We start from the raw sequence: 27,769 nt of genomic DNA on the forward strand, positions 1-27,769 counted from the left end.
GCCATTCCCTTTTCCAGGGGATCTTCCCAACCCAAGGACTGAACCCGCATTTCTTACATCTTCTGCATTGGCAGGCAGGTTCTTTACCTCTAGCACCACCTGAGAAGACCCAGGACACAGTTAGGGGTGAAGCAGAGCCCTGCGTCCAGCCCAGGACATCTTCCTGTCTCGGGGCTGCAAGGAGCAGAAGCAAGCGACACTGTCCGCCCTGGGGCGGGGTGGGTATGCTGCACTATTTCCTGTGCTGCATACGAGCAGCACAGTATCTCAGGATTTGTGTGGATTTCTATTCTTTGTCAGTTTTGCTGTCTTGCCTTTAAGGCAGTTTGGCAAATGTGACAGAAAACACATACTTGAACTGGGGTGGGTCCTCGCTTCTGCTTTCCGTGTCAGCCGTCACCCGCGAGTCTCCGGCGTTACACCTTGCTGGCAGCACGGCACGCGGGGTTGGCTGTGTCGGAACGCCGGAGAGCACCGGGCTGGAGAAGGCAGTGAAGCAAGGCCAGCAGACAGCGATTCTGATGGTCAGAATCATGGCCACGTGTCTCTTCATTGGAAACTGCAGCTGGCGAGAATGGCTCCTGTGTCTGCTGTTGCCTCATGGCTCTAACTGCAAAACACAACCCACAGATGCTTCCCATGGTCTTAGCTCGGAGACCACCCTTTGGTCAGTTGCCGGCTTGACTTGAACTCAAACACACATGATATTGGAGCTCCGGGAACTTCGGAACCAGTCTAATGCTTGTTTTGGGCTTTACAGCTTTGTTTCGTCTAAGTTGAGAGTAAGATTGAATTCTATGTTCTGCTGTCCCCTTGGTCTGATGGGTCTGGTACTTGGCTTTCCCCAAACCTGCCAGGGATGTGTTTTGACACGTCATTAAAATTTTTTTAAAAATTCATTTCTTTCTAGTATTCCTGGTTTTGTCTGCTGGCCATTTTCTGTGATGCTGTGTACAAACAGCATTTGAGAGAAGATGGGGTGTATTCTGCCCAACAAAAGATTAAGATGTGTTGCAGGCTGGGGTCCTCCTCAATGTCAGACATACCAGGCATCTTGCAGTCTCAGGAGGAAACTGAGGCTCAGAACAGTGAAGGGAGGCCACATAGGAGTGAACCCAGGGCTACCCTTGCCACTGATGGGTTGTAGCAGCCAGACTCAGGTAATGCAGAAGTCTAAAAATTCAAGCAGCTGATGACAGGGGTCATTGAGGTGGAGAAAGTTTAAAAATTGCAAAAGCACTGGAGTTTCCCCAGGTTCATTTTGCTTCAGGCAGGTATAAGTGACTTGTTACCTTGGTTTGAAGTAAGATGACCCCTCTGAAGAAAGAGGCTTTCAAGGACCCTGTTCCTAGTTCTCTGTTTAAACCCACCTCCATGGGCTGATTACAAGAATAAGGCAATAAAAGTCAAGATTAATAACATTGTTACAGATCTGCAGATTTTATGAATATCCTTAAAAAATTCCTAGTATCCTTCAAAACGTGTCATTTTTCTTTTGAAGTTAAAACTTGAACTGACCAATTCCTATTAAAACAATTTACTTTGACAGTATCAAAGCAGCCTAAAATTAATTCTGTTTCCCCCCAAAATTTCTAGGAGTAAGAAAAAGATTAGCAGTCTTTGATATAGACTGTTTTCTTTTAGAGAGCACTTTTGCAGTTGAATAAGGAAAGTTTTAAGAAATCAGTGGTTTTATTAGTGAAAGCACATTAATAGTGTATCTTATTTCTTTATTCCACCACTGAAAACTGATCTTCCTAGCTGTTTTTTGTTTGTTTTTGTGTGTTTTTTTGGTCTCAGTGATGAACCTGGACTCAGCATAAGTAATTGTACATTACTTTTACCTCAATACAGAACCATGATGCCATAGCACTCTAAAAATTATAACTCCTTCCCTGTGGAAGGAAATTAGAGATCAATTATTATGCTCATTCACATGAAAGAAAAGGCATATATATTTACCAGTACTTTGTGGTTACTGGAGGGGCTTTCCTGGTGACTCAGATGGTAAAGAATCTGCCTGCAATGTAAGACCCAGGTTCAATCCCTGTGTCAGGAAGATCCCCTGGAGAAGGGAATGGTAACTACTCCAGTATTCTTGCCTGGAGAATTCCATGGACAGAGGAGCCTGTCAGGCTACAGTCCATGAGGTCACCAGGAGTCCAACAGGACTGAGCAGCAGTGTATATTCAGCCTTTATCCCTTCTAATTAAGCATTCAAGATGGCTGGAATAGGGCTTCTAAGTTTCTGTTCTCCTTAGTGAGCCAAGAAGAGCACACGGTATTTCTCATTTACACTGGAACAGAAGTGTTACCTTATATTGATTCCTAAACTGCACCTGGGCAGGAGGCTGGTTATGTAGTTCATCCTTGTTCTCTCTCCAGTAAGCTGGATTTTAGTATCTTTCTACTAAAGAGAACTAAGATTCTCTCTACAGAAAAGCTGGTCCATATGAGAACCTTGCCCCTTTCAGCTTCAGACAAGAAATTGTTGATCATAAGCATGTAGTGGGATTTTCCTTGAAGAAATCCTGTTGGGAAGTTGTCTTGTATACACTGATTTTTGCTTTTCCTCACAAACATGTTTGGACCTGAATCCTCCAGTACCGGTCCTGTGGTTCTGCTCTAAACTCTCTTGTTGTTGAAGTCATTCTAAATTACAGGAACTAATAAGATAATTCCAGAGTGTCCACCCTGGACTGGGCTGTGTGCTGTCTTTAGGGAGAAGGAGACAGAAGACCCTGAGGCAATCTCAGAAGTCCTGGGGGGTGAACTGGTTGTAGGCTGCACTCAGGGAGGGAGGGAGTCATTCTGCCTAGCATGAGGATAGAATGGTTGGGTTATTACCAGCCCTCTGGATTAAGTGATGGGTATTTATTAACTACTTGCAGTATGGGGTCGTCTTTCTCTTCTGCCACCTCACTGTAACCGAGCAGGACCCTTGAGGCCTTCCCTGAATAGAACCCCCCACCACCCATGCCCTCCACCTGCCTTTTGTCTGTAGAAAAACTTAGGCAAAGAATAAATTTTAATCAGAGGAGTGAGAAAATGTCAAATAAGACAGAATAATCATACTTTAGCCATTAAACAAAGTCAGGGACCTTTAGTTCTTCCTCAAGGACTATAGATAATATTCTGAGCCATGTCTTTTGAGCTGTTTTGCAGATACTAAGACCCCCGCCAGGTGGAAAAGGTTAACCTCATGCTGACCATAAGCACATAGACCCCAGTCCAGTTGGAAGATGGTTAATGATACTGACTCCTGGTGACCTCACCACCAACCAATCAGAATGTCCATGAGTTGACCATGCCCTGCTCCCTGAACACTGTAAAACTCTTCACTAACCCCTCCAGTTGGGGACACGCAGTTTTGAGGACATTAGCCCACTGTGGGCCCCTTTGCCTGGCAAAGCAATAAAACTGTTCTTTCCTGAAAGTGAAAGTTGCTCAGTCGTGTCTGACTGAATTCTCCAGGCCAGAATACTGGAGTGGGTAGCCTTTCCTTTCTCCAGGGGATCTTCCCAATCCAGGGATCAGCAAAGCAATAAAACCATTCTTTTCTACTTCACCCAAAACTCTGTCTCTGAGTTCCTATTTGGTACCTGCGAACAGAGGCAGAATTTTAGCAACATCACTTACCTTTCACCTGACACCCATTCCTACATACATGGGAGACAGCAGGAGGTGATAAACTCTAAACAGTTTACTTTGCCCCAATTGTACTGAAACTGAATATTTCTTAAACTTCATCTCTGTATCTTCACGTATGCATGCTGTCGTGTCCGACTCTTTGCGACCCCATGAACTGTAGCCTGCCAGGCTCTTCTGTCCATGGGATTCTCCAGGCAATAATACTGGAGTGGGTTGCCATTTCCTTCTCCAGGAGATCTTCCTGACCCAGGGATTGAACTTGCATCTCCTGCATTGACAGGTGGATTCTTTACCCACTGTGCCACCTGGAAAGCCCATCTCTGTATCTAGCTCCTCAAAATAGCTGTATAATCTCTGGGGTTTACCACTAGGTTATAAAACTGGAAAACATCATCTCCAAGTTTTCACAGATTTCAGTCTTGAACGATGTTAAAGATAAATCAGAATAACAATTTCCCTCAGTTAAAAAAAAAAAAAGACATCTACTTATTAATAGACACTCTGCGACTGTCCTTTTAGATTTTATATTTTTTAATTTCTGTAATTTGGAGCTGAACCTTCCTTCTAACTCTCCATCTTGCTTTCAAACAGTGAGGATTTCTGAGAAAAGCTGTGTGCACCAGTGAAAAAAGAGGTTTCTTTGACCGCAAAGGCTAGTTGAGCTCTTTTTGTTCTGGGATCCAGGGAAGCTTTAATTTATTCCCTTTGATAAAAGTGATTAAACTACCCCTTTAGTAGCTTAAGTTGTAATTGCTGAGAGAATATATACATTTGTCAAGAGTTGAAAGGTCAGACATTGATGGGAAGGTCAGCCATTGTTTGTCCACAGAGAAGGTATTGTGAGCCACTGAAATATGACCTTTGCTGCTGCGCCTTCCTGGTGACCTGTTGGAGGCCTGTGGTCATCCATATATTAGATTTCTCCATTGTAGATCAAAGGTAGGTAAAGACTCAGTTCTGTTGGATAGTTTGAACAACACTGCTCTTGGGATCTGGCATCACATTGACATTGGATACTAATGGTAACATTATAGGATTGCCCTGCTCCATCCAATTTTATCCTGAACAGAGGGAGACTTTATAGTTAAAATTGGAATGATACTTCTCAGTTTTAGAGAAAGGTTAAGGTAATAGAATTTTCTCATTGTTAAGCTGTCCCTGCCTAGAATTTCTTCAGCCTCTTGGCCCATATCACCATTCTAGTTTAGATGCTGTGAGAATTGACATAAATTTTTATAGGGCGTGGCTATTTTTATTTTTTGCTTTCTAATGAGAACCAATTCATTAGAAAATACCCTGACGTTGGGAAAGATTGAAGGCAAAAGGAGAAGGGGATAACAGAGGATGAGATGGTTGGATGGCATCACTGACTCAATGGACATGAATTTGAGTAGACTCCAAGAGATAGTGAAGGACAGAGAAGCTTGGCGTACTGTAGTCTATGGGGTTGCAAAGAGTAGGAAACGACTTTGCTACTGAACAACAAAATTTTTTGCCTCATTTATCCATATTTCATGAGGTCCCCCAAAGTGCTTGGTACTCTACTATTTGAGGATGTTTGAGAACACTGGGTCTGGAAAGAGAGGGAGTGGTTCCAAAGCACTGTTATGGTAGCAGGCTCGGGCATTGTCCTAAGCCTTTTGTGTATATGTATATGCATGTGTGGAGAAGGAAATGGCAACCCACTCCAGTGTTCTTGCCTGGAGAATCCCAGGGACGGGGGAGCCTGGTGGGCTGCCCTCTGTGGGGTCGCACAGAGTCAGACACAACTGAAACGACTTAGCAGCAGCAGCAGCAGCAGCATATACATGCGTATACATATAATTAAATCTTTCAACAGCTCTGGGTGGGTGATATTACCATATCCATGTCACGGATGATGAGTTGCAGGGAGTTTAAGTGACTTGCCCCAGGTCACACTGTAGGTAGCAGAATCAATTCAATCTCAGGTGTTTCTCTGATAACTTAGATTTTTTTCCCCTTTGGTCAGGATCCCCATCTTTGCTTGCATCTGTCTTTTCTTAGCACTGATGATTTAGATCATTATTATAAACTCCAGGTAGAGCTTTTTTTAAAAAAAAAAAAAGTCCAGGCCAAGGATTTCCAAGTGGTTTCCATAATGGGTCATGAGACCAGAAAGCCCTTTTCATGGTTTTATCTAATTCAAGATACTTTGTGGTGACCGGATCTCAGAATGTATTGTCTTTATCCCTTCTACCAATTAAAGCTTTCAAGAAATGGCTAAAATAGGTCTTCTAAATTTGTATATTTAGTGGAAATGGATGACAGTGTGAGGTAGTGAGGGAGAAAAGGAACAGGCCAAACTGACTCCATCTTGAAAAAGAAGGAAATTCCATCTCACACTTTCAGTGAGCTTTGGACTATATGCCTGGTAGCCATGGGGATAACATACCTACGGCCCAACTGGCCTCTGGGACTGATAAACACCAGATTCCACACCAAGATTTCCCGATGCCAAAAATAATGTAATAATCCCCTGTGTAGTCAATTACCTTTGTAATCTTTATGGCAGCCATTGGTGTAGGCTACCATGCATACCCAGCTGACCCTTCTGATTAGGAATCATGGCTGCAACCTGATTGTATCTCCCTTTGACACTTTCCAGGCTAGGTTTAAGGAATTTGGGGATGTGGGCTTGAGCAGTACACTTAAGGTATATAAGGTTTTCACCAAAGTCAGTTGGGGTCCTTGGCTAAGAGGAGACTCTGCCTTGGGCCTTCTGGTGTAATAAACTGCACTCCACTGTCTGCACTGTCCTGAGTGAGTTTGTTTCCTGGAACGCGTGGCTACAACAGTAGAATATATTATTAAAAATACAGGAGTTGTATGAAAGGAAAAAAATTGTTTTATTTGATGACATTAATAACAGGCCAAGTTCTAGGCTCTGAACAGTTTAGATCGTGTCACTGGTCGACCAGCATTAACAGCCTGGAAAATTCTGGGCACCTGGGGAGCAGAGGCAGCCAGGACACACCTTCATCCTGCTCTGGGTTTGTAAGCCTGAGAGCAGGTTTCAACAGCAATTTAATATGAGGGACAGTCCTCCTACAGAACCCGGTGGACTCAAATGTAGTTCCCAAATTGGCCACACAGCCAGAATGTCAGAAGTGTTTGGGGACACCTACCCACTAGGATTCCTGCCTACCTAGCCTCTCTACCTAGGCCAGTCCCCACCTACCAACCTCCTCTTCTTTCTTGTTTTAGGAACGATCCTTTTCTGTGTCCTAATCTTTTGGTTGAGACCAGCACCTGTCTCTCTTCTGCCAGATGAGCTGGCAGCCACAGGGAAGTTTCTCCACTCTTCTCCCCAGCACCCTGTCCAAGAAAACAGCATGCTGCATGGCCTTAAAGGGTGCCTGGGAGCTTCTTTTGCTAGTTCAGTAGACATCTGTTTGGTTCATGTTGATTTCCCTTCTGCGAGAATTCCCTCTCTCTCTCACCGCTAAAAAGGATGGACCAGAGAGAACCCCAGGCAGAGTGACATCTGAGCTGAGTCTGCAGCAGGCTGGCATGCACAGACATGCTAAGGGCCAGAGGAATGAGGCAGGCTCACTGCCATCTGCTACAGACTTATTCTTGTTTGCTTTCCCAGAGCCATCCCGGGTGTCACCCTCACCCAGACCTGGTTGAAATCCTATTTGTCTTTCAGTCTTGTGAAATACTTCAGAGGAATTCCAATAAGTTTCTTTTTTCTGGCCATGCGGGATCTTAGTTCCCTGGCCGGGGATCGAACCCATACCCCCTGCGTTGGGAGCAGAGTCTTAAACACTGGACCACCAGGGAAGTCCCAAAGTTCTTTTCTTTTTCCTTTTTTTTTTTTTAAATTGTACATGTATTTTTTTAAGGATTATTATTATGACTGTCATCATTGTTGCTTAGTTATTTTCAGTTTTGGTTAACTAAAATAACTTCTCCCAGTAGTTAGTTCAGTAACAAATGGGCAGGGAATACCTAGGTCCACTTGAAGAGGATTCAAGTTATAGTCACTGTGGAGTGAATATACACGAGCACTGCCTGGGCACTTTCCACCAGCCTGGATCATCCATTTAGACCCCCACTGGGCAAATTCATCCAAACTCTTCATCACAGGGTATGGAGAGTGAAGAAAAACAAAACGAAATAGAGGTATGAGCATGATCACCCTCAAAAGGTAAATAATAAACTGGAAAAATATATAATGATATCCTTGATCTATAAAAAAAATAAGGGATGAAAATCCCCAAAGAAAAGTGATGTACAAATGGCCAATTAGTGTGTGAAAAGAATTGCTAATAAAAAATTGAAATGATGGATTTTTCCCTCCACCTATCAGTTGGGAAAATTTTACCAAAATGATAAAGCCAGTGGTTGGTGTAAATGATGAAGATGGTTGCTCCTGCCCGCTGCTGCTAGGAGTTAAGTAGTACAGTCTGCACTTTCTGAATGAAGCTAGTTTTAAAATGTAGATCTTTCTTTCGACTGAGTGTTTCTAGTTCTATTGCTTTTATCAGAGAAACAGACATGCAGAGAGACATATTTAATTGAATTATTTATATAATAAAAGGGACACTTTAAAAAAAACTGCCTTTCTTTTTGGAATAAAGGGTTGCATTCCAAATGATAGATATTATCATTTACTGAGCATTTTCCACATGTCAGGTGCTTTTCTAAGAGCTTTACATATATGAACCCACTCCTGGAGGTATTTGCAGTCCAGTGAAAGACCAAGGGGGCAGGTACGGGGTACAATGAGAGAACATTGTACAGGAGAGGGTGGTATTGGTACGGCCTCACGATTGCAAGTATCAGAAAACCACTCAAATTAGCATTAGTTTGAAAAAAATCCTTCTTTTATTTTTGGCTCAGAAATCTGTGAAATGTCAACAATGGATAATAAGAACAGGTAAGACTTATTGAACTATAGTTAATATCCTGTGTGTGTGTTAGTCACTCAGTCGTGCCTGACTCTTTGTGATCCCATGGACTATAGCCCACCAGGCTCCTCTGTCCATGGAATTCTCCAGGCAAGAATACTGGAGTGGGTTGCCATTTCCTTCTCCAGGGGATCTTCCTGACCCAGGGATCAAACCTGGGTCTCCTGCCTTGTGGGCAGATTCTTTAACATCTGAGCCACCAGGGAAGCCCAAATATCCTGTAATAAACCATAATGGAAAAGAACATGAAAAAGAATATATATATATACACACACACACACACATATATGTGTACATATGTATATATCTGTATAACTGAATCACTATACTATACAGCAGAAACTAACACAGCATGGTAAATCAACTGTATTTCAACTAAAAAAAAGAAAGGCATATCAAGAGCTTTCTACGGGCTAGGCACTGTGCTAAGCAGTTTGCATATATTAATACTTTTAATCTTTACCCAATCTTGTAGGCAATGGAGAAGATCCACGGCTTGCTCAAGGCTGAAACAGCTAGTAATGACAAAACCAGTTATGACAGCTGGCCCGGCAGCTGGTTCCAGAGTTCTTATTCTTAACTACGTCAGCTAGGTCTTGGCTGGATTTGGAAGCTGAAACAGTGCTATGAGACTTCTTAGATTAGCTTGCATCTGAGCTTCCTTCCTGGGTGGGCTCCTCTGCGTGTCTCCACAGTGGGTGGCATCCCCAAGCCCACACTGACCTCAGAACGATCTTCCCAACAGCCCCAGCCTGAGTCCTGGGGGCTGACAGGTCTGGTCTAGGTCCTGAGCCCTCCCCAAGGACAGAATCAGTCTACTGAGAATATTACAGGGCTATTACATTAGAGAGAAAAGGTGATTTCTCAGAGGAAGACACATAGGCAGGCACATAGATGTCTATATCAAAGGCCAGAGTTAATTGTGACAAGGGTCAAACTGAAAACCAGGTAATAGAATCCTTGCTACATGCCAGGTGTTTGCAAGGCACTGCTAAGATGTGACTGTAGCCCCCAGTCAACTGGGAGAGCCCAAGCAAAAGGAAACTGCCACAAAGAGAAACTGGAACCCAAGGAGAAAGGAAGAACTGGTAAGGAGCTAAGCAGGAACCAGATCCAGAAGACCTGGCAAGCCCAATCAAGTAGTGAACAATGACTTAACCTGAACATAACCCTGCTTGACCATGGAAAGCATTAGGTTAAATAGTCAGCATACATTTATCTTCACTCTGGTACCCCCAGTGTCACTGATGAGGAAACTGATACCTAAGGACAATGAAACAACTTGCCCAAGGGATCCAGAATGATGGAGCCAGGATTCAATAGTCTGTAAACACCTTGGACCTAACCACATTGCTAAGTGGAGGCCAGCAAAGATCACGGTCAAATTTATTTCCCCCCCCACAAGTAATCCACATTGAAAATGGAATTTCTTGGTTGGCAGCAATCTGATATCATACATCCATCATTATGGTGCACAGTACACACACTGAAGAACTTATTTAATGGGCCCCAGCAATGAAGATGTGGTCATTAAACACTGGATTTTTCCCAGCCTGCTTTTAAGTATCATCAACGTGGTCTGCGAGTTGTGCATTTAAAATATTAGGGGGAAAAAAAGGCTGAAAGGAGTTCAGATCCAAATACAAAGACTCTGAAACCACCAAAGGGGAAATTGATCTGACCTGAACACACTACATATGGAAACCCTGGAATGCCTGAGATGCTCTTGGGAATATTCAATTACAAGGGAGACCCAGCACTGACCTTTTCGCAAGGAGACAATCAACAGAAGACTGTATTTGATGAGGAATTTGCTTCCTGTTAACAAGGCTTCTAACCCTGTACCAGAGAGAAGAGAAGGGAGGGTGAAGACCCCAGGTGGCTTTGAAGAGGTGAACTCTGGTTATTTACGAGTCTGAAAAGAAAAAGGGAGGGGGGAAGCAAGACAGGAAAAAGAAGGTATTGTGTAGAAATGCCATATGATCCACCCAGCTGTTAAATCCTATGCACCGAAGCTTTTGCTAGAAAGGCTGAGGAAATGATACTAATAAACCTGTAGAAACTTGACATTCTTTTCTTGAATATTTATTACATTTCTTCTGCACATACTCAGGACATATAGAAGGTATTAAAAAGTGACCACTAATTCAAATTTTATTTCTGGGGTGACTTTTCAGAGTATCCATCCCTGTATATAACCCACCTCAGGCTACTCTGTGATCTCCACACAGCCCAGCAGAATGAAGGGCTGCCCTTTATGCATAGAATCCCTTACTTGTGTCTGACTCTTTGCGACCCCATGAGCTGTAGCCCACCAGGCTCCTCTGTCCATGGGATTCTTCAGGTAAGAATAGGGGAGTGGGTTGCCAGTTCCTTCTCCAGGGAATCTTCCTGACCCAGGAATCGAACCCAGGTCTCCCACATTGCAGGCAGATTCTTTACCATTTGAGCCACCAGGGAAGCCCTTTATTCAGCCTGTATACAGTATCTCTGTCATGGCCTTGGATGGAAATTGTCTCCTCCACTAGATCTAACTTACCTCTGTCCTCAGCATTTTAGCAGATGTAGCTGCTCAGAACACATTTGTTGACTAAATGAATGAAATGCTTCCACACATTTATATAAACTGCTCTCTACTGTAGTAAGTCTGTGTGGTCATTTTTAGCCCAGGAGCTCCTCAAGCGCAACCTCATGTCTTATCCATCTTATCTCCATTGTCTAGCAAGGTGCCTAAGAGTTCCTAACGGAGAAGGCAATGGCACCCCACTCCAGTACTCTTGCCTGGAAAATCCCATGGACGGAGGAGCCTGGTAGGCTGCAGTCCATGGGGTTGCACAGAGTCGAACAGGACTGAAATGACTTAGCAGCAACAGACAGTAAGTGCTCAGCAAAGGTTGGAAGGGTTAAGAACAAAATTTCTCAACAAATGACATGGTAGGAAGGAGGCAGGAGAATAGTAAACAGGACTAATTCTTTTGCCTGTTTTTTTTTTTTTTTTTTACAACTACGTAACTATAACTTTACATATATGCCTTTGAAATCTTTTTTAAAAATTTATTTATTGGCCAAACTGCTGGGGCACGTAGGATCTCAATTCCCTGACCAGGAATGGAACCCCATGTCCCTGGCATTGGAAGGCAGAATCTTAACCACTGGACTGCCAGGGAAGTCCTGCAAACAGAATTATTGATGGAGTAAAACTTGTGAATTTGTGGCAAGAGCCTTTTTCAGTTTATGAGCATGACTGATGGGAAATGGTGGGTTCCTGGCCAAATACCATGCATATGAGTTTGAGCAAACTCCAGGAGACAGTGAAGGACAGAGGAGCCTGACATACTGCAATCCGTGGGGTCGCAAGGAGTCGGACACGACTTAGCGACTGAACAACCACCGGTTTTGCTCCCACGATCCTGCCTGGGGGCAATTTCTCACAAAAGTCCTAAGAAGGGAGCTAACACAAACCACACACAGGTGCTTCACATTTAAACCCCCAAACATATCCATGAAGCATGTATAATCCCCATGGTACAGAAGAGCAAACAGGCTCAGAAAGGTTTTTATTTCTTGCCCGGAGTCCGTCCAAGTGGTCAGTGCCAGGCCCAGGCTCCACCGCAGGCTCCCCGACCCGGCCCTGCGGTCCTTCCCTCCTCCTGGGCGTCCTCCAACCCTTTCAAGTCTAGCTGGGCGATTCCTGAGGAGGAGGAAAGAAGCTGACGGGCTGGGACACTATGGTCACAGGGGAGCCACCGAGAGTTCCGGATGCAGAGAGCGGGAAGCAGCCAAGTACCAAGGCAGGGACCTACAGCCATGCCCGCGCGCATCCACCGGCACCTATAAGTTTGATCCTTCTGGGCTTCCGTAGCTCGGAATAAATGGAGCGTCTTCCGTTTGAGAAAGGTCAACATTTCGAAATTCAAATCCTGTTTGCAGATTTGAGCACGGAGACAGCGAAGCCAACGCTACCCTACGTTCTTACCAACTAAAACCTAGAAGACAACATAGTCTCCACTTTTCATAGACGGAATCCCCTCCTTCCGCCCGGATGTCGCTACAGGAAGTTCCGGTGAGGTTAACGTCATTTCCGCCCCGTTTCTGGTGGTGCCAAGATGGATGCTCTACGGGCTCGGGAGGAGCTCCGGCGGCGGTACCTGTTCCCGCCGGACGCGGAGGTCCCACTGGAACACGAGGGCTACCCCAGGCCGGGTGAGGCGCTTCCCCCGGGCACGCTTCGAGCCGCCTCGAGGTTCCGTAGGCAAGGCGCCCGGAAACGGCCTGCCCCGCCGACCTCCCGCAGGCCCACCCATTCCTGAAGGACTGGGATTTGTTTTTATCAAGGCTTACCAAGTAGTTTGCAAGTTAGGTATTTAAGTATCGTAAAAGAGCGTTAGAGATCAGGTAGCCTTCCGCATCTTCATCTCAGCTGCGTTTTAGGATTCCCCGGAGAGCTGGTTTAACACCTATTTGGCAGTATCCATTAAAATAAAAAAAATTTCCATTGGTTGTGTCTCTAAGAAAAGAAGCACATTTGTAGCAGTACACAGGGACGTATGTGCATGTGCAAAATGTTTTATCTCAGCATTGCTATTGCTAGTAATAGCGAACGACTGGAAGCATCTAATTGTCCGTCAGCAGGGAGCTGGTTAAATACTCTTGGATATCCGTACGTCACACAGCAGGCCGACTTTATGTACCAGTGTGGGTAATTTTCAAGGGGAGGCGTATAGCATCGTCCGTCAGCAGGGAGCTGGTTAAATACTCTTGGATATCCCTATGTCACACAGCAGGCCGACTTTATGTACCCATGTGGGTAATTTTCAAAGGGAGGCGCAGAACAAAGTATGATATACCATCGTTCGGGTTCAACCCAGAAAACATGTCGTGTATGCTCACCTGTAGATGCATAGAATATGCAGGAACTCAATAGACGTTGATACTGGTAGTTGCGTTGGGCTGGGGAACTAGGGTTAAGGATCAAAAGAGATTTCATCTTAGATGTTTTTGTCCTGTATGATGTTAAAACGTTCTGTATTTATTATCTTTGAAAAATAAACACAGAAAACTTCATGATCAGGCTTTCTGGTTTATAAATTTTGAGGATGTCTCCCAGAATTTGTATTATGAGTAAGGTGCCCGGGAATTCCGATCGTCAGCTAAAGTCAGAAACCTCGGATGCATACCAGTGGTTCTCACAGGAACTGGGAGAGTGGGTATGTCAGTCACCAGGGGAACTTGTTAGACCCCATTTGACCCAGAGCCAGCCAGTTGTTCTTTCAGATCGGGTCCCAGGTGGAAGGAATTTGACTTGTCCATCACTAGTCTAGACAGTATGGTGTTGGAACTGTACCTCCAGTGTGACCTTTCCACTTTTGAGGTGCCTCAAAAGGTTGTGTTTGTTTAAAACAAGTAAATATGTAGTGTTTATAAGTAGTGTTTTTGGAAATTCACAAGTCCATTTTGTGTTCTAATGTTTGTCACTTGCATTTTTCTGAATTAACAGGAATAATCACTTTCCTAGGCGATATATGAAGCACAACATGAAAATTCCTACACTACCGGATGGCATTATTCTTCCCAAAAGACTATAAGTAAATTTAGTTCCAAAATTCATTTGGCGGAAAAAAGTTGACAATACTGAACAAGTTTTATAGCAGCTCCTATTATTTTTAAAAATATAAACTTATTTTGGTGGTTTTACAGAAGAAATTGGTACTCTAATAGGGGAGAATCTGGCTGTTAGAAAGCTCTAGGAAATTATTTTATTTGACTTGAAATAGGTGTAATTTTTCCTGTGGAGCTAATGGTTACTTGATCAGTTGAAATCTCCCTTATTTGCAGAAACCTCTACAGCTGTTGAGAAAAAGGAGAAACCTCTTCCAAGACTTAATATCCATTCTGGGTTTTGGATTTTGGCATCCATTGTTGTTACCTATTATGTTGACTTCTTTCAAACTGTTAAAGAAAACTTCCACACCAGTAGGTAAGAAAACTTGATGGCTCTTATTTTTTCACATTATGTTTTGTTAGACTCTTAGTGAGCACCTGCTTTCTGCCAGCCAGCAAGTTGGAGGTGCTGGTGATACAAAGTTGAAAAAGAGTGCACGTCCTGGGCATGTGCAACAGAGTGGACATTATTTCAGTGGGCCTTTTCAGCCTAGATGTTTTGTAGGATGAGGAAGGCAGTGAATTTAAGAACCTAATCATTTGTAAAACATAGAGAGAGAATGACTAAAGGTCTTCAGGAGATCAGATCCACAAGCCCTGGGAGGAAGGAATGAGAACTGTGGTGGGTGAGAATCAGGTCTCAGAGCTCATTTTTAGAGAGTAGTTAATGGCCAGTGAGGTACATGTACAGGCTGTGATTGAGCTAGAGTTGAGGTCACTGGTGCGAGAAGTCAGGAGCTTGTGGCAGGATGTCAAATAGTCCATCATTCATGTGAATTGAGATCTCTTTCAGGAGCTGATGGCGGGTGTGGGGAGTAGGGGGGGAACGTTGTTGATCACTCTCCTGAGTCTTCACTGAATGTTAGAGAGTGTTCTGGAGGTCCTTAGAAAACAGAAAAAGGTGGGGAGGTGTTGGTGAGCGTTAGAGCTGGCATCGGGAGGGGTGGTTCTCTTAGAGAGCAAGTGTAATTGTCTGGAAGTATCAAGTAAGACTTCCCTGGTGGCTCAGATCGTAAAGAATCTGCCTGCAGTGGGAAGACCTGGGTTCAACTCCTGGGTTGGGAATAACCCCTGGAGAAGTGAATGGCAACCCACTTCAGTATTCTTGCCTGGAGAATTCCATGGGCAGAGGAGCCTGGTGGGCTACAGTCCATGGGTCCCAAAGAGTCAGACACGGCTAAGTGACTGGCACACACACACATCAGTGAGGCTAGAAAGGTGCAGACAGGACTGCTGATCAGGTGTTTTTGCTGGGGATGGGGGTATACAGTTTTTCTCTGTCAAGGCCTTCAGGAAGGGCGGTGACTGCTGGAGGGGCGCCTGAGGAGAGTGAGGGCGCAGGCAGCCAGGGGACGGCAGGGCTGGGGGAGTTGATGTAAACTGTGGGAGGGAGAGAGCTTGTTCACTTTCCTTATCTCCACAAGCAGGAGCTTTCCCCAGACACTCCCCATCACTGCTTCCCCGTCCTTTCCCATCACCGCTCCTTCTCTGGGAGCTGCTGGACCTCCTGATGGGGTTTGGGATGAAGAACCAGACTTGTAACTCAGCACCTTTTTTCTCTTTGGAGCCAGCTGCTCACAGGAAGCACAGATTCTGGGATGCCTGTCTGTGCCATAGTTTTTGTTGTTGTTGTTGTTTGTTTTTGTATTTTTGGAGCTCTTTTTCTTAAAAAACTTTTTTAAGTTTCAGTTTTAATTGTTTTTTATTTTGGCTGCCCTGAGGCTTCATTGCGGTGTGGTGCACGGCTTTCTCCAGTTTCAGTGCGTGGGGGCTTCTCTCTAGTTGTGGCACAAGGGCCTCTGTTGTTGGCGAGCACAGGCTCGAGAGCACTTGAGCTGAGTAGTTGTGGTGCAGCAGCTCAGTTGCCCTGAGGCATGTCTGATCTTAGTCCCCCGACCAGGGATTGAACCCGTGTCTCCTGCATTGGAAGGAGGATTCCTAACCACTGGACCACCAGGGAAGTCCCTGCACCATCGTTTCTTGGGGCAGCCCTAAGATGAGAAGGTCTCTAGGTTTTCACTGTGTCTCGAAACCAGTGGCTAAGTCTGTCTGTTCCTGGGTTTCAGTGTGAGGAAGCACTGACAGTTCACCAAAGCCATCTTCTTTCCATAGCTTGTTTAGTGAAAAAAAAGCTGACACTTGATCTTCATCAGCCTGGCTCCTTTGTCTCTCTCAGTTGGCTGGGAAAAGAGGGAACATTCACTTCAAATACCACTCATATCAGCTGCCCCTTCATTCACTGAATATTTAACAAGAACCTGAAGTGTGTACAATTTTGGTGCCAGTGATGAACAAGGCACGTTTCTCACCCTCCACCAGTTCATTTTAGGCTGTGATAGATGAACAGGTCACGTGGTATGTACTGTGTTAGCGTATGAGTGTGTGGGACGACATAGGAGTGCCTTGAAGGGGCACCTCGTCTTGCCCAACCTCGGGTTGTTGTTGAGTTACCCAGTCATGTCCGACTCTTTGCGACCCCATGGACTGCAGCACACTAGGCCTCTCTGTCCCTCACCATCTTCTGAAGTTTGTCCTAGTTCATGTCCATTGCATCAGTGATGCCATCCAGCCATGTCATCCTCGGACACCCTCCTCTCCTTCTGCCCTCAGTCTTTCCCAGCATCAGGGACTTTTCAGCTGTTTGCATCAGAAGACCAAAATCCTGGAGTTTCAGCCTCAGTCCTTCCAAGGAGTATTTAGGGTTGATTTCCCTTAAGATCAACTGGTTTGAGCTCCTTGCCATCCAAGGGCCCCTCAGGAGTCTTCTCCAGCACCACAGTTGAAAAGCATCAGTTCTTCGGTGCTCTACCTTCTTTACCATCCAGCTCTCACAACCATGCGCCAAGCTTGTGAGGTGGGCGTCTTTGAGGTTTTAGGAGAGGTGAGAGTATTTATCCATTTGTGTCTTTCTATATCCTTACATAAGAAAATACTAGGTATTAGTGGTTAAGGGAGATGGGAGGTGAGGAATAGCTCCTTCCACTGTGAGATGTTTGGGGGCGTCTGCAGGAGTAACAGGCATGCCCAGGTGTGTGGCAGAGCCTGACTCAACCGCCAGACCAGGGCAGTAGGGCATGAAAAGGAAGTGGAAGTCATAGGTCTGTCCTCGAATAAGTGTCATCTTAGAGGAAAAGAGACAGAAACACCCACCCAGAGGCTGAGAACTTTGAGCAGCATTGTGTTCTTGCCGAGGCCTCAGTTCGCGGGGAGTTGGAGTAGCCACAGCGTGAGAGCACTGCCCAGAAGTGGTCCGTGCAGGCTGCCTTCTGCTTCCTCGAAAAGGGTTCTTTCCTCTGGTTTTCCAGATTTGGCCGCATCCCATGACCGGCCGGGGCTGATGAGGGTTCCTCACATACACTGAGCCAGGTCTTGGATGAAGTTGGAAGGAGAAAAAAGCCATTGCCCCTCGGGGGAGTACTAGGATATAGTCTAGGAATGGGAGGGTTTCATTTGGAAATCTTTTATGACAGGCAGTTTAACCCCTTCCAAACTGATTGTCAGTATTCTAAGAAACCCTGCCTGACTTGGAGAAGTTGATGGTATCTGTTGAAATCTTTATTAATCTCACATTCAAAGCTTCAGAAACAACCAGAAAGCTGCTTTTTTTCCTGTATTTTTAAAGAAAATGCACTACTGTAACGAGGGTTCTTTTTTGGTTGGTTAGTTTATGAAAGAGTGTGTGTGTGTTTAAAGTCTTCCTTTTTCATCCTTTCATGTGTCTCACTCCCATATTTCTCACCCATTTCCTACTAGATCTAGACCTTCTGAAAGCTGGGATTGAGTAACGGGGTCCCTCTGTGCCCCTTCCCCAGTTGACACTCTTCTTAGAAATAGGTATCTTGTCTGTTAATGAAAACTCTTAAGGTTCCTGATGTGCTAAGTGCTGTCATTCAGCACTTGTGTCCATATTTGCTTAACAGTCACTGAATGTCTAGGCCAGCTTCAGGGAACTGAAGAGCCTTTATAAGTAGTTTATGTTGTCTACACCCAAGTTATGTGCGCACAGTTGGGAGCAAAATTGTAGAACATGGGCTTGGAAATTCTGATCCGAAAAATCGTAAAGACACTTCCTTGCTTTCGTAGCAGGGCTGAGTCACACCTGGCTGGTGGGACACCAGACACAGGTACAGCCAAGAAAACAGGGTGCAGAGCACCAAAAACCAAGCTGCCCACCCTGTGGATGGTACAGGTCTCCCAATTCAGACCGCCTGTATTCAAAGATAAACTTATGAAACCTTTGTCAGGTACATACAGTGTTACAAATGGGATTGCTGCCATTGGTATGGTTAGCCATCAGCTGTCCTGTGTCACACTGGAGATGTGTCAGAAAAGACTATCTGCCCTTGGGCCTCAGAGACGACGTGTGAGAGGATAACGGAAGGGTATTATTTTGTCTCTACAGTTGGTTTCTCTTCGGCAGTGCCTTGTTGCTCGTTAGCGTGTCGATTGCATTTTACTGCATCGTCTACCTGGAGTGGTATCGTGGAATTGAAGATTATGATATCAAGTATCCAGCATTGATACCTATTACAACCGCTACTTTTATTGTAGCAGGAATTTGGTGAGTTACCTTTGGAATGACTAATAAGAATAAAGATTGTTTGATCGGGTAGTGATATACATGGTACAGAATTCGACAGGGGGAAAACAAGGAATAATGAGAAAGTAGTCTCTGATTCTCTTTTCAGTAGTGTCTTTCTTTACTTATATAGCAATTTAAAATACATATGGTAGCATGCTGTATATATTTTGCATTTTGCTTTTTAAATCATTTTCATTGTGAAGTTTAATACAGAAAAGTGGAAGAATCTAAATTGTATGGCTGAGAGAATTATCATGCAGTGAGCCTTTGTGTAAACCCTAAGGAGGGCAGGAGGAGAACGGTGCCAGCCTCCTGTAACCCTTCCCCTGCCCCTCTGCCCCAGTCATTCCCTTTTCCTTCCTGCCCACAGGAAGACACTGTCCCCACCTTCCTGGTAGTTCCTTTCTTTTGCATCTCTTAAACACTGTTATTTTTTTGTTGTGTCTATTTTTTTGAACTCTGTAGAGACAGGTTGCTGTAGTATGTGTTCTTTTATCCTTGGCTGTTACATGCAACACGAAGTATGATTCCTCCATATTGTTGTGCATAACAGTAGCTCATGTTCATTGCTGTTCAGCATTCCATCCTATAACTGAATTCCAATTGATCCGTTCTGCTCTTGATAGAATTTGGATTGTTTCCAGTTTGAGGTTATCATGTGTGATGCTGTTAGGTAAGACATTCGAGACCTATACAAGACACTCTTGTGTGCGTGCCTCTGCATAATTCTGTTGGGCGTCTGTGAACACGCATACATGTGTATATATAGGTCTCTCTAGCAGGGAAATCGTTGGCCTATTGGGTATGCATGCCTCCAACGTCAGAAAATAGTGCCAAACTGTTTTCCAAAGTGATCTTTTTTTTACACTGAGTTTGTATTTCATCCGTATTGGTGCACGTAGATGTGCTTCATTACTTTTAATGCTTACATGGTTATCACTGCATGGACATACCATGATTTATTTAACCAGCTTGATCTTTAAAAAATTCTTTTGCTGTTATTAAAAATGCCACAATTAATATCCCTTTTCATACTGTTCATGGGGTTCTCAAGGCAAGAACACTGAAGTGGTTTGCCATTCCCTTCTCCAGTGGACCACATTCTGTCAGACCTCTCCACCATGACCCGCCCATCTTGGGTGGCCCCATGGGCATGGCTTAGTTTCATTGAGTTAGAGAAGGCTGTGGTCCTTCTGATCAGATTGACTAGTTTTCTGTGATTATGGTTTTAGTGTGTCTGCCCTCTGATGCCCTCTCCCAACACCTACTGTCTTACTTGGGTTTCTCTTACCTTGGACGTGGGGCATCTCTTCACGGCTGCTCCAGCAACGCACAGCCGCTGCTCCTTACCTTGGACGAGGGGTATCTCCTCACGGCCGCCCCTCCTGACCTCGAATGTGGAGTAGTAGCTCCTCTTGGCTCTCCTGCGCCCGTGCAGCCACCGCTCCTTGGACAAGGGGTGCTCCTCTCAGCTGCCGCCCCTGACCTCGGGTGTAGGGTAGCTCCTCTTGGAGTGCAAAAGTAGGAAGTCAGGAAACACCTGGGGTAACAGGCAAATTTGACCTTGGAATACAGAATGAAGCAGGGTTTATAAAGGCTAATAGAGTTTTGCCAAGAGAACACACTGGTCATAGCAAACACCTTCTACCAACAACACAAGAGAAGACTCTACACATGGACATCACCAGATGGTCAACATTGAAATCAGATTGATTATATTCTTTGCAGCCAAAGATGCAGAAACTCTATACATCAGCAAAAACAAGACTGGGAGCTGACTGTGGCTCAGATCATGAACTCCTTATTGCCAAATTCAGACTTAAATTGAAGAAAGTAGGGAAAACCACTAGACCATTCAGGTAAGACCTAAATCAAATCCCTTATGATTATACAGTGGAAGTGAGAAATAGATTTAAGGGACTAGATCTTATAGATAGAGTGCTTGATGAACTATGGATGGAGGTTCGTGATATTGCACAGGAACCAGAGATCAAGACCATCCCCATGGAAAAGAAATGCAAAAAAGCAAAATGGCTGTCTGGGGAGGCCTTACAAATAGCTGTGGAAAGAAGAGAAGTGAAAAGCAAAGGACAAAAGGAAAGATATAAGCATCTGAATGCAGAGTTCCAAAGAATAGCAAGGAGAGATAAGAAAGCCTTCCTCAGTGATCAATGCAAAGAAATAGAGGAAAACAACAGAATGGGAAAGAGTAGAGATCTCTTCAAGGAAATTAGAGATACCAAGGGAACATTTCATGCAAAGATGGGCTCGATAAAGGACAGAAATGGTATGGACCTAACAGAAGCAGAAGATACTAAGAAGAGGTGGCAAGAATACACAGAAAAACTGTACAAAAAAGATCTTCACGACCAAGATAATCACGATGGTGTGATCACTCACCTAGAGCCAGACATCCTGGAATGTGAAGCCAAGTGGGCCTTAGAAAACATCAGTACAAACGAAGCCAGTGGAGGTGATGGAATTCCAGTTGAGATGTTTCAAATCCTGAAAAATGATGCTGTGAAAGTGCTGCACTCAATATGCCAGCAAACTTGGAAAACTCAGCAGTGGCCACAGGACTGGAAAAAGTCAGTTTTCATTCCAATCCCAAAGAAAGGCAATGCCAAAGAATGCTCAAACTACCACACAGTTGCACTCATCTCACACGCTAGTAAAGTAATGCTCAAAAGTCTCCAAGGCAGTCTTCAGCAATACGTGAACCGTGAACTTCCAGGTGTTCAAGCTGGTTTTAGAAAAGGCAGAGGAACCAGAGATCAAATTGCCAACATCTGCTGGATCATGGAAAAAGCAAGAGAGTTCCAGAAAAACATCCATTTCTGCTTTATTGACTCTGCCAAAGCCTTTGACTGTGTGGATCACAATAAGCTGTGGAAAATTCTGAAAGAGATGGGAATACCAGACCACCTGACCTGCCTCTTGAGAAATTTGTATGCAGGTCAGGAAGCAACAGTTAGAACTGGACATGGAACAACAGACTGGTTCCAAATAGGAAAAGGAGTACATCAAGGCTGTATATTGTCACCCTGCTTATTTCACTTTTATGCAGAGTACATCATAAGAAATGCTGGGCTGGAGGAAGCACAAGCTGGAATCAAGATTGCCGAGAGAAATAGCAATAACCTCAGATATGCAGATGACACCACCCTTATGGCAGAAAGTGAAGAGGAACTCAAAAGCCTCTTGATGAAAGTGAAAGTGGAGAGTGAAAAAGTTGGCTTAAAGCTCAACATTCAGAAAACGAAGATCATGGCATCTAGTCCCATCACTTCATGGGAAATAGATGGGGAAACAGTGTCAGACTTTATTTTGGGGGGCTCCAAAATCACTGCAGATGGTGATTGCAGCCATGAAATTAAAAGATGCTTACTCCTTGGAAGAAAAGTTATGACCAACCTAGACAGCTTATTCAAAAGCAGAGACATTACTTTGCCAACAAAGATCCATCTAGTCAAGGCTATGGTTTTTCCAGTGGTCGTGTATGGATGTGAGAGTTAGATTGTGAAGAAAGCTGAGCGCTGAATAATTGATGCTTTTGAACTGTGGTGTTGGAGAAGACTCTTGAGAGTCCCTTGGACTGCAAGGAGATCCAACCAATCCATCCTAAAGGAGATCAGTCCTGGGTGTTCATTGGAAGGACTGATGCTGAAGCTGAAACTCCAATACTTTGGCTACCTCATGAGAAGAGTTGACTCATTGGAAAAGACTCTGATGCTGGAAGTGACTGGAGGCAGGAGAAGAAGGGGACGACAGAGGATGAGATGGCTGGATGACATCAGCGACTTGATGGACATGAGTTTGAGTGAACTCCGGGACATGGTGATGGACAGGGAGGCCTGGTGTGCTGTGATTCATGGGGTCGCAAAGAGTCAAACAGGACTGAGCAACTGAACTGAACTGAATATCCCTTTTCATAAACTAGTAAGTTGTCAATGAAAAAAATGGTTTTTTTTTATGTTTATAAAAGTATTTTATAACTTTCTCACTGAAGAAAAATCTGTAAATTACAGAAGAACACTAAGGAAGTAAATCCCATGGTTCCTGCCAGCCAGTGAGAAAACTATATTGAACATGGTGTATGGCCTTTTAGGTTTTTTCCTCCCTTTATATTAATGGCATTTTAGTTTGGGGAAAACCACAGACCTTTGTACATTTGTTGTTGTTCATTTGCTTAGTGGTGTCCAAGTCTGTGACCCCATAGACTGCAGCACTCCAGGCTTCCCTGTCCTTCACTGTCTCCCAGAGTTTGGTCATACTCATGTCCATTGAGTCAGTGATGCTATCTAACCATTTCATCCTCTGCCGCCCCCATCTCCTTTTGCCTTCAGTCTTTCTTAGCTTTAGGGTCTTTTCCAGTATTCAGTGTAAATGTATTTTTTCTGTGATTTATCTTCTGTAGTTGAAGTTTATGGATTTTTGACGTGTTACATTGTGATGTGGTTATTACTAACTCTTCAGGAACGAGTGTAGACAGGTTTGTTATTCAACAATTTCTTAAGAAGGCTAACATCACCCCCAAGAATGTTAACTTTATTTTTAGCACAGTACGATTATAGTTATTTAAATTTCTACTTGTCAAAGTGTTATATATTAATCATCAACTCTCTGAAACACTTAATTGACTATAATTTTCCGTTATTAGCTTCAAACCTTAAAAAATGCAGTGTATAAAAATCATTTGGACTTTAGAAAGTGTTTTATTCTTACCTTGGTGACAGGAATAGTGTTTTTCTCAATGGAAAATTTAATAGCAGCTTATAAATGTTTTTCATTCTGTTTCTAATGGGAAAATACTTTAACCATCTTTTTTTTTATTCTCGTGATATTTTGGTGGTGTGTGAGATTGTAAAACCAGGCTATTATCATTTTATTTCATGTTCCTTCACAGACACTTAACTTTAAGAGACTGATGTCTCTGTTGAGCCAGCCCAGCGCTCATTAGAGGAGGTTTAGTGATTCCAGTTCCAAGTACTTTGTGAACAGGTTGTGATATTTCCAATATTGGGTAGATCACATATCTGAGAAACTGTATACATATAAGGAAAGTTACGGGCTGAAGGAACTTTCCCAACCTGGGTAGGAAGTGAGTCTTCTAAAGCCAGGCTCTCCAGTGCAGTGTATTTGTATAGAGGACAGCTGCAGTTGTCAACGGTGTGGGTTTTTGTCCTTTTCAGCTTCAATGTTGCTTTGTGGCACGTGTGGTCATTTTTCACTCCAGTGCTGCTGTTTACCCAGTTTATGGGGGTTGTAATGTTGACCTCCCTCCTTGGATGACTTCTAAAGGTAAGATTTTTGGAATTGTAATTCTAATAAGGAAATAGTCTCTCATGACAGTGTTCAGTGAAAGTGAAAGTTGCTCAGTCCTGTCCGACTCTTCACGACCCCATGGGCTATACACTGCATGGAATTCTCCAGACCAGAATACTGGAGTGGGTAGCCTTTCCCTTCTCCAGGGGCTCTTCCCAACCCAGGGATCGAACCCAGGTGTCCTGCATTGCAGGCGGACTCTTTACCAGCTGAGCCACAAGTAGACATAGCGATAACAGACTAGTGAATTATTTCAGCCGTGTTTACACCAGGCTGTCGTCCATGGAACTCTGGAATGAAAGGGACTGTGATCCCTTCCCTTTTGCATTATTTAGTTCTAAGTGGCTGCTTCTTAGAGAAGTCACCCTGCCCGTCCACAGTTTCATGAAGAGGGAATCTTCCACTATAGATAAGTTCACACATTAGTCCCTTTTCTATTGTGATCGACTTCCATCAGCTTCTATGCAGATAACTATTAGCTAGATCATTCTTGCGTGCATCTTCAGTAGCTCAGTTGTGTCCGACTCTTTGTGACCCCATGGACTGTAACCCACCAGGCTTCTCCATCCATGGAATTTTCCAGGCAAGAATCCTGGAGTGGGTTGCTGTTTCCTACTCCAGGGGATCTTCTTGACCCAGGGATCAAACCTACATCTCCTGCATTGGCAGATGGATTCTTTACCACTGCACCATCTGGGAAGCCTGGATCATTCTTAGTTACTGGAAATATAGGATTAATGGGCAGTTTTACCCAATTGAGAAAAAAGTCTGTTTTCTAATTGTCCTGACTGCCGCATAAAAGTTTGATGGATGGCACATCAGCCTTTTCCTTCCAGGTTATAGAATTTCTGCCTCCCCACAGACCACTACATCCCTGTTCTGCCACCTCACAGTGGGATCTATTTGCTGATTGTCAGATAACTCATTTACTAAATAAGAATGTCCTGAGAGCCCTCACTCTGCATGCTTAGGGGCTTGGTAAAAAAGGCAGTCCTCTCTTCATGTTGCTGATGTCAGAACTCTGAGGAAATCTACTCCATGTGTCCATTTACAAGTATGAAAACTGGGGCCCAGAGAAGTAAAAGTTAATATGCTCAGTTATTGGGGTGCAAATGACTGACATTTCAGCTCACAGAGTGCTCTCCCTTTGGAGTTTGTAAGGACAGTCCCTATAACCAGGTAGAGGAGAAATGGCTGTCCTCTTGTTGGTCATCTGTCTGAAATAAGTTGCTCGCACACACATGCTGCTGTGCGGAGTCTCCTCCACACATTGTGCTGTGTCTGGAACCATTTGGACTCTCACAGTCCGGCTTCTGTCCCTGTTGACCTGTTGCCACAAAAACGTTCCCTCCTCTGAGCCTCTCTCCTTTGACTCTTTGGCTGTTCAGTATTGACTTTTTCCACGTTTTCGGGAATTATAAATATAGTTTAGAAAACACACTAGATTGTGAATCTAGTAACAGAAGACTATACCTTCTTATTTACCGAAAAAGTATGCAAGAAGCGCTAATTCTATGCTTTTGATTTACTGCTGACATCAAATTATACGTGGTAACAGAGCCACAGAGGGGAGACGGGGAGATTGAACTGTGCTTTGAAATATTAAATCCAGCAGTCTAAGATAGATTGTCTCATTTGGATTTTCTTCCAGGTGGAAGGGCATGTTGGTGGTTAACATCCCGCCAGCTGAAAGCACTGCAGACACAGTGCTGAAGCTACAGTGTGTTTTTGCATCTACAAAGTGAATGGTTTCCTTGGAAGAATTTTAACTTTATAACTCTATAGCTGAAATCAGAATAAATTATATTTCATTTGCATATTTCTAAACTCAAGTGATTAGCGAATTTTTCAGACTCAAAAGTATTCTATTCAAGACAGGAATAACTTAATTTGCAATGTTAATCTGTTTGGATCATTGGAGAAACTGTTGGTGTAAAAATTTAAACAAATTTTCATAGAGATGCATACTGTACTCCAGTATTATAGAGTGTTTAGGGGGTAACAATTCATTGTATGAAGTGACTGGCTGTGTATTTAAAGGTGTGATAGTGTTAATGTGCCTTTAACCCAACTTCAGCAATTCCTATAAAATTTCATTTTGATAATAGTTTTGTTAGGGGGAGGACCAATCAAAAGGATTTGTGTTTTGCCAACTTGGGATTTTATCACTGTGTAAATTATTGTGTTTTTAGTGTTTGTTTAACATAGGAACTTTTAATCATTTTAAGTATGTGTAATTTTTGTCTTAATATTTAAATAAAATATTTTTATAGCTTTCTTGTGGGCTTTGTTAATATAAACTTTGGAATAGTTTCAGTTTTCAGCTATTGGTACTTTGAGTTGACTATAGAAATAAGGGTTCTTTTCAGAGAAGGCTACTTGGCCTTTCCAAGACCAGTGGAAGACAGGATCCACACTTTGAAATGCAAGTATGTTTACGTTAAACCTGAAACATCATAAGCATTGTGACCTCTTAAGTACCCTGCATTGGTTTCTGCCCCCCTGTCCCAACCCTGGGGGTTTCAGGGATGGCGTTTCAGCCGCCACTGGTGTCTGGCTGGGCTCACACCCTGTACCTACCCTGCAGTAGAGGTTAATCTTGACCTTGCATAGCAGTGAACCTTTCTCCAGCTGGAGGCAGGAACAACATTTGAGTTGTGGGTGATGGGAATAATGTTTACGAAACAGCTGTTACAGTGGCCGGCACACAGTAGGCACTCACCCAATAAATGGTAATGGAGAGGGATTGGAAGACAAAATCGACATAAGGTCAGGAGTGGGAATGGGCAGGCATGATCAGTAAACAGAATCAAGCTCAGTTTGTGTACACATATATGGGAGGGTTTGTAGAGAGTCATTTCAGTTAAGCTGCAAAGTTAGGCAAAGGTCAGAATCAGAAGGCTGAGTCAGTCAGTGATGGGCGGCTCCAGTACAAAGCTGGGGGTGCAGACCCAGGAAGTGGGGTTAGAGAACTTGGGTTCAGACTCTCCCGAGAGAACCTGGGTGGAGCCAAGGGACAGTGCCCCAGTGACCACTCCCACAGATTCTTTGGGCAGATTCTGCAAGAAACTCCTTCCTTCCTTCCTTCCCGCTTATCTTGTGTAGTTTAACTACTTGGATAGAAACCTAAGGCTGAGAGTTTCTGTTTAATCCAGTTCGTTACAACCCAGCTAGCCAGCGCTGATACTGTGGCCAACTAGGGTGGTAAGGAGATGACTGTGTTACTTATAAAGAGACGTTCGAATAAATTTGCTTAAAAGAGATCATGCCCTGTCCCTGTTTCTGTAAAAGAAGTGCTCTGCAGACTGATTATGGGTCTTTTCCTATTGTTGTTTTAGTCACTAAGTTGTGTCCGACTCTTCACAACCCCATGGTCTGTAGCCCACCAGGCTCCTCTGATCATGGGATTCTCCAGGCAAGAATACTGGAGTGGGTTGCCATTTCCTTCTCCCAGGGATGTTCCCCACTTAGGGTTTGAAACTGGGCCTCCTGCATTGGCAGGCGAGTTCTTCTAAATAAATAAAAATTGTGTCAAGCAGTGTTGTTACTGCTGCTAAATAAGCCTGTGGGGGGAGCGTCCACTCAGAATAGTAGTGAATAATAGAATTAACAGTTG

At 43.9% G+C, this 27,769-nt stretch overlaps 1 protein-coding gene and 1 long non-coding RNA gene across 2 annotated transcripts; one reads left to right on the forward strand and one right to left on the reverse strand.

Annotated features, from left to right (window-relative positions):
• Positions 1 to 11,829: 11,829 nt before the first annotated feature.
• LOC129658111 (uncharacterized) lies at positions 11,830 to 12,648 on the reverse strand. The gene is made up of 2 exons (XR_008717272.1): positions 12,389 to 12,648; positions 11,830 to 12,276 (listed from the first exon to the last, which is right to left on the reverse strand). It is a non-coding gene; the product is annotated as an uncharacterized LOC129658111 (long non-coding RNA).
• Positions 12,649 to 26,430, forward strand: TMEM128 (transmembrane protein 128). The gene is made up of 5 exons (XM_055589104.1): positions 12,649 to 12,788; positions 14,421 to 14,562; positions 18,649 to 18,807; positions 24,021 to 24,129; positions 25,805 to 26,430. Exons 1-4 carry the CDS (start codon positions 12,692 to 12,694, stop codon positions 24,118 to 24,120), a joined length of 498 nt encoding a protein of 165 aa, XP_055445079.1. The 5' UTR covers positions 12,649 to 12,691; the 3' UTR covers positions 24,121 to 24,129; positions 25,805 to 26,430.
• The last annotated feature ends 1,339 nt before the right edge of the window (positions 26,431 to 27,769 follow it).

The sequence above is a fragment of the Bubalus kerabau genome, chromosome 7 (genome assembly GCF_029407905.1).
Source record: "Bubalus kerabau isolate K-KA32 ecotype Philippines breed swamp buffalo chromosome 7, PCC_UOA_SB_1v2, whole genome shotgun sequence".
Classification (NCBI taxonomy): Eukaryota; Metazoa; Chordata; class Mammalia; order Artiodactyla; family Bovidae; genus Bubalus; species Bubalus kerabau.

What these genes read in the sequence shown, in the direction of transcription:
- TMEM128 (XM_055589104.1), top strand. Translation starts at nt 12,692, where the DNA reads ATGGATGCTCTACGGGCTCGGGAGGAGCTCCGGCGGCGGTACCTGTTC. An exon ending in CGAGGGCTACCCCAGGCCGG is followed by an intron (nt 12,789 to 14,420) that starts GTGAGGCGCTTC and finishes CCTTATTTGCAG; the next exon opens with AAACCTCTACAGCTGTTGAG. An exon ending in TTTATTGTAGCAGGAATTTG is followed by an intron (nt 18,808 to 24,020) that starts GTGAGTTACCTT and finishes TGTCCTTTTCAG; the next exon opens with CTTCAATGTTGCTTTGTGGC.